General features: G+C 59.3%; 1 protein-coding gene across 1 annotated transcript in view; it reads left to right on the top strand.

Moving 5' to 3' along the window:
- FBRSL1 (fibrosin-like 1) overlaps nucleotides 1-6,220 on the top strand; it is a gene marked incomplete at both ends in the record, with an annotated part of 97,681 nt that overhangs the window by 77,483 nt on the left and 13,978 nt on the right. Inside the window, 2 exons of the mRNA XM_011961359.1 lie at nucleotides 3,853-3,898; nucleotides 6,137-6,183. Coding sequence (XP_011816749.1) covers nucleotides 3,853-3,898; nucleotides 6,137-6,183 — 93 coding nt within the window. The remainder of the gene's footprint in view (nucleotides 1-3,852; nucleotides 3,899-6,136; nucleotides 6,184-6,220) is intronic.

Below are 6,220 nucleotides of genomic sequence, written 5' to 3'. Positions count from 1 at the left end.
CCCACGCCTGGTCCCCACAACCTGCACCCCACGCCCGGCCCCCACAGCCTGCACCACATCTGGGGCTCCTCATTCTGCTCTGTGGTTCTCCGTCCGTCCCTGCATCTGTGGGAACTTTGGGGCTTCTCATCCCACTCTTGGATCTCCGTCCGTCTGTCCATCCGTCCCGGCATCGTGTCGCATCGTTTCGTTGGTTTCCAGTGCTGTCATTTACTGGTGGTAAAATGCACCTATTTATTTCTGCGGTAAAGGCAGCTATTTTCAGTGTGCGGTTTGCTTTTTGACATATACCTACGACTGTACACCCACCACCGTCACCCCTGAACCCCCGAGCTCCTGTCCACCCCCAGCACCTTTCTGGCTGCTGTGGCTGGGGCTGCACTCACAGTCACATGGCTGCGTGCTCTTTGTGGTCTGGCTTTAGCTCCTGTGGTGTTTCTGAGGCTCATGGAGCATGTGTCAACAGTTTCTCCATGTGCATGTGTGGCTGAGGCAGGCACTGTCTCGCCACACGCTCACCGTTGACCCATCTGCCAGTTGCTGAACACGGGTGTCCCTGCCCTCTGGACAGCTGGGCCTGGCTTCACCCCAGCCCCACATCAGGCCCCAGTGGACCCTGAGCCACCTCCTCTCCGCCCTGGACAGCAGCGCAGCTCCCTTGGCTGGGCCGTGCGAGATTCAGGGGAAGCAGCTCCCGTAGTAAGGACCTAATAATCCATGTGTTCCAGATACCTGCTTGGGATTTTGATGGGGGTGATGGGAAACGTGCACTGTGGCATGGGGACAGCAGGGCTCTTCCCAACGCCTAGTGCCCCCCTGGGCTGGCTCAAGCCCTGTCGAGCTTCCTGGCTCTGGGAGGGCCCCTGCCCTCGCCCTCCAAGGTTTTTTTTTTTCTTTTGAGATGGAGTTTCGCTCTGTCACCCTGGCTGGAGTGCAGTGGCGCAATCTCGGTTCACTGCAAGCTCTGCCTCCTGGGTTCACGCCATTCTCCTGCCTCAGCCTCCCAAGTAGCTGGGACTACAGGCACCCACCATCACACCCGCTAGTTTTTTGTATTTTTAGTAGAGATGGGGTTTCACCACGTTAGCCAGGATGGTCTCGATCTCCTGACCTCGTGATCTGCCCGCCTCAGCCTTCCAAAGTGCTGGGATTATAGGTGTGAGCCACCGTGTCTGGCTGCCCTCCCAGATTTTAGCAAGTTAGAGAGCTGTGGGTCTTGTGCACTTTTCACCAGCCAGCTTCCTAAACCCTTTTTATTGTTTTAACCCTAAGAGTCACAGATCATGTTACAGATCGGGGGACAGACAAGCATAGAGCCCCCGTCTCCCAGCACCCAGCCTCCGAGTCAGATGCTCCCCACGCCCTGGTCTCTCACAGCCGTGCTTGCTTGGCAAGCCTGGCTGGCCCCTCCCTGGTAGCGAAAGCTGTTTATTTTATTACCTTTGTCATTGTTACATTTCAGTTACACAAGTATTACCAGAAAGCAGTCTCCCTTGTAAAAACTTAAAATAGGAGGGTTTAAGCCGAGTCTCTTGTGCCCCACACCCCAACCGTCCCAAGAGCAGACTGCTCTCTCCTGGTGGACACGAGCTTGAGACCCGTTCTACAGTTTCACCAACATGGACGTCGACACTCACGCACCTACGTACACACGTGATGCTCATGGGCACAAACATCTATGCACACACTGCCACCCAGGTACACACGTACCCGAGCGCGCCCACGTACACATACCCGAGAGTGTGCTCACATACATGTACCCGAGTGTGCCCACGTACACGTACCCGAGTGTATATATGCCCGAGTGTGTGTATGTGCCCGAGTGTGTGTACGTGCCCGTGTGTACGTGCCCGTGTGTACGTGCCCATGTGTGTATGTGCCTGCGTGTGTGTATATGCCCGAGTGTGTGTACATGCCCACATGTGTATATGCCCGTGTGTGTACGTGCCCATGTGTGTATGTCCCCGAGTGTGTGTATATGCCCGTGTGTGTACATGCCCGAGTGTGTGTATGTGCCCGTGTGTGTGTACGTGCCCGTGTGTACATGCCTGTGTGTGTATATGCCCGAGTGTGTGTACGTGCCCGTGTGTGTATGTGCCCAAGCACAGGCACATTGTCCAGATGCCACATAACACTTCTTTGCAATTGCTTCCTCCACACACAGAGCGTCCCCTATCTCTCCAGGGTGCACACTGCAGGGTGGGTGAACGTCAAAAGCCGTGCAGTGAGAGAAGTCAGTCACAGCAGGTCCGTGTCTCCTGACAGCGTTCACATGGAAGTTCAGAAAGAACAGCTCTGCAGAGACAGAAAGATTTGTGGTTTCCCAGGGTTGGGGTGAGGGTTATGGGTCAGAGTTTCTTTTTGGGGTGATTAGGATGTTCTGTAAGTGACCATGGTGACAGGTACATCACTGTGAACATACTAAACGCCAGTGAATTGTAAGCGTTGGACGGTGAGTTGGATGGTACGTGAATTACATCTCAAGTCTTTAGTCCATGCGGGCTGCTCTGGCCCAGTACCCCAGCAGGTGCCTTGTCCACAACAGACATGCACAGCTCACACTGCTGGAGGCCGCAAGTGGCCGCAAGTAGGTCAAGGCATGGCAGAGTCCCTGTAAGGGCTTCCTGGTTCACAGAGCGTGCCTTCCCGCTGCGTCCTCACATGGTGGAAGGGGCTAGGCCGCTCTCTGGGGCCCTTTATAAGGCACTGATCCCGTTCGTGAGGCTCCATCCACACTCAATACCTCATGGTCTCATCACCCTCCACGTCCTGATCCCATCCCCTGGGGGGTGAGATCCCATCCCCTGGGGGGTGAATTCAACGTGTGAATTCCAGGTGTACAGAAATGTTCAGCCCACAACTCAATGAAGCTGTCTAATCAAAACAAAAACAAAAAAGAAGAAACTAGAGGGGAAATATCTATTTAAGGTCATTCTTAACCAAGCTCATTCCTGAAAACTGCTGTGAAGTCCCCTAGAGCGTGGGACTCTCCGTCCACCCCTCCCTATCAGTAGCCACAGGCCCATGCTCTCGCCCTGACAGGCCCATGCTCTTGCCACCCGCTTGTGGCGGGTAGTTGGGTGAGTTTCTCTGAAAGAGACGGAGGAGTGGGGCTGCGCAATTTCTGTGATTGACCCTCTGAGAGGCTCCCCCACGTGGCCCAGGACACTCAGCTGCCTCTGAGCAACACTGGGCACCAGGCCTGGAGCTCGGCCAGCCTGGGAGCATAGTGCAGTGTCCATGGGAGTTGGGAGCTCGGCCGGCCCCAGGCACGTAGCGCAGTGTCCTGTGGGCGCTGGGCACCAGGCCTGGAGCTCAGCCCGGGAGCATAGCGAGGTGTCCTGCGGCCTTGTGGACCCAGATGTCCAGCCTGGTCGGTATTCTGGTTCTCTCACTTTTGTCAAGGCGCCTGTGCTCGTCCGTGGGTGGGAACAGGATGTGTGTTCTGGGGTTCTCCATCATCCACCTCTGGCCTGACGGGTGGGGGCCCAAACAGCTCCTGGTGCTGGTTCTCCTGGGAGGGATGCAGATTTGCCAAATGCCAGTGCTCCCCCAGGGCACGCCAGCAGCAGCCTTGGTTCCTGATCCCCGCTCAAACCCCATCTTCACTCAGACCCCCTCTAGGAAGCTGCTCTGAGCAGAGAGGGGCCCGTGTGCCCCCGGCGTGAGCACATGTACACACGTGTGGAGCTCAGGACTAAGCGTGTTCACCTCGTACATGGGTCATCCACAAGGGCACATCCTGCCTGGCTCTGCTGGAAACCCACCCAGACTTGTGTGTGGGCATCGGGCGCAGGGTCCACGAGGATGAGGACCACCCTGACTGCCCCTGACCCCCTTCTCTCTCTCTAGGCTTCCGTGGGCTCCGAGAAGCTCTTTGCCCCAGGAACCGATAAAGGTAAGTGGGTCCCCCTCAGCTCAGCTCCTGGGCCTCTGAAGGGACATGGTGCACCCTGCATCTTGGTGGCAGGACATCCCCCTGAAGTCTGGGGAGAGATGGCCTTGGGGCCTGGGGTGCAGAACTGGGTCGAACTAGGGTGCTGGGATTGCTAGGAAGCCCCCAGGAGCAGGGGAGAGTAGAGGAAGCCACTGAGCCGTAGGCAGGGCCTGGGCTCCGCTCGCAGCAGCGGCTCCCAAGGTGGAACCATTAGGAACGCCTGCTCTCAGGCCCTCCCCAGGCTCGTGGGGTCAGACACTCGGGACCAGCTGGCACTGGAGGCCCCCCTGCCACAGGCATCACAAGCACCTGTGGCTGCCGAGTGAAAGAGAAACAGGACTCAGACTCATGTCCCTGGCTTTGCAGCCTGCGAGGCCCTGTGGTGCGGTAGAGGGGCCTGGAGAGCCTTTGCAGGCCAGGCCGTCGCACCCTGTGGCCATGAGCTGTGGGGCGGGGTGTCTACGGTCCAGCAACCCTCTCCAGAGGGGGTAGCCCCAGTGTCTTCTTAGGGCCTCCTTGGTGCTGGGATTCTGGGATTCCCACACCAGGGCCTAGACGGGCAGCATCTCTGGCAGGACCATGGGGTCTTGGCTCCCGCCTCTCTGGGTTTCCAGCTGGAACCGCCTTTTTGCTGGGACGGCTTCACCCGGATGTGATTAGACAGGACAGGCCCTGCCAACGCCGGCAGGGATGGGCCCTACTGCCCTGTAGCAGTCGTGGCCTTCACCTGCTTTCAAGTTGGAAGCCTGTTCACATCAGAGCATCTCAGCAAAGCAGGTGCAGATGGAGTGGTGTCGGAAGGGGTGTGCATGGGACGGACCCCAACAGGAGAGGCAGCTGGCCTTGCAGAGGGAGTGTCACGCAGGGCTGTTGAATACTCAGCTCACTGCCGCGGCTGCTGCTGCTGCTGCATCTGGATGGACAATGTGCCAGTGAGGGCTGGAGGTGCTAGAAGGGCACAGGAGGCCCGCAGCCCAAGCCTCTTTCCATCCTGATCACGGCTCTTACTGTGCGCAGGGCTGGCTCGGAGATGTGGGAGAGAGGAGGAGAGGTCCGGTGGGGCTGACCCAGGGGGCTGGGAAAACTGGTGGAGACGGCGCCGTGGGCTCCCTCTCTCCTGTGTCCTCTGCACAGCCTCTCTGCGGTCACTGGGTGGTGGCTGCTGTGGAAGGCCTGGCCCCAGATGAAGGGTGAAGATGGGGCTGCTTCCTGCTGCCTGTTTTTGCCTGGGAGGAGCTCCCTGAGGCCCCAGCAGACCAGGCTCCATGGTCACATGGGGCAGGGATGGCTGCGGCTGTCCCCGTGGGCCATGGCTCCACCCATCCCAAGGCCTCAGGAAGGAAGCAGGGTCTGCCGGGGACAGGAGGCATGTCGCATTTGGAACCTGGTTTTGCTTCTGCGAAACTGGCCCCCGACTGTGACAGCTCCTGACCCCAGGCAACAGGAGCTCCGCTGGATGGACACGGCCCTCTCCTGGCTCCTGGGGACTTGATCTGAGACCTGCCTGAAGGGGCCTCAAAAGGAGGGTTTGGGGTGTGCGGGGGTCGGGGGGGCAGGCCCCAGAGGCTCAAATGGGCCCACAGGACCTGCAGGGGACATGCCCAGGTGGGCAGTCACGGGGGGACAGCCTCCCACCCAGTCCCTGCCCAAGTTTCCGGGAAGTGGTCAAGCCTTCCACGAGGGGGTTCCAGAAAGAAAAGGTGGGCACCAGCTGTGGGCGCTGCTGCTGGGGTGGGATGGACCCGTGTCCTGGGCTGGGGGCACATCCGGGGACGGTGAACATGAGGCATAGGCACACAGGCCCTAGCTCCTGCATTCAAATCCAGCTCCCCTCTTGGGCCAAGTCCTTGATGTATCTTGGTTTTGTCTGTTAAATGAGGTCATAGCAGCCCTTGCCCAGGGACTGACTCCTGCAGGTCCTGTCCTGTCCCTGCATGCACCTTCGGGCAGGTGGGCTACCCACCCTGACCCCCGACCCAGGCCCAGGCTCCCAAGCCAGCTCCCTCCGCTGGGCGGGGCCTGGAGCCTCTGTGAGATCCAGCTGGCTGTGTGGCCTCCGTGACTGCCTCATCTGAAACGGGGGCACAGCAGGAGACCAGACGTGGCCTGGGCACCGGGCATCTTCCTGGGCTCTCTGGGCCACAGGAGGGGCAGGGACGAGGCCCTGCTGGTCTGAACGCAGCCACCCTCTCTCTGCAGGCCCAGCGCTTGAGAAGTCGGAGGCCAAGGCCGGGGCGGTGCCCAAGGTGTCAGGCCTGGAGCGCAGCCGTGAGCTCAGCGCCG

The sequence above is a fragment of the Colobus angolensis genome, unplaced genomic scaffold (assembly GCF_000951035.1).
Source record: "Colobus angolensis palliatus isolate OR3802 unplaced genomic scaffold, Cang.pa_1.0 Scaffold115, whole genome shotgun sequence".
NCBI classification, from domain to species: Eukaryota; Metazoa; Chordata; class Mammalia; order Primates; family Cercopithecidae; genus Colobus; species Colobus angolensis.
The sequence above is the reverse complement of the archived record's forward strand: the minus strand, read 5'-3'. Positions and strand labels throughout refer to the sequence as shown.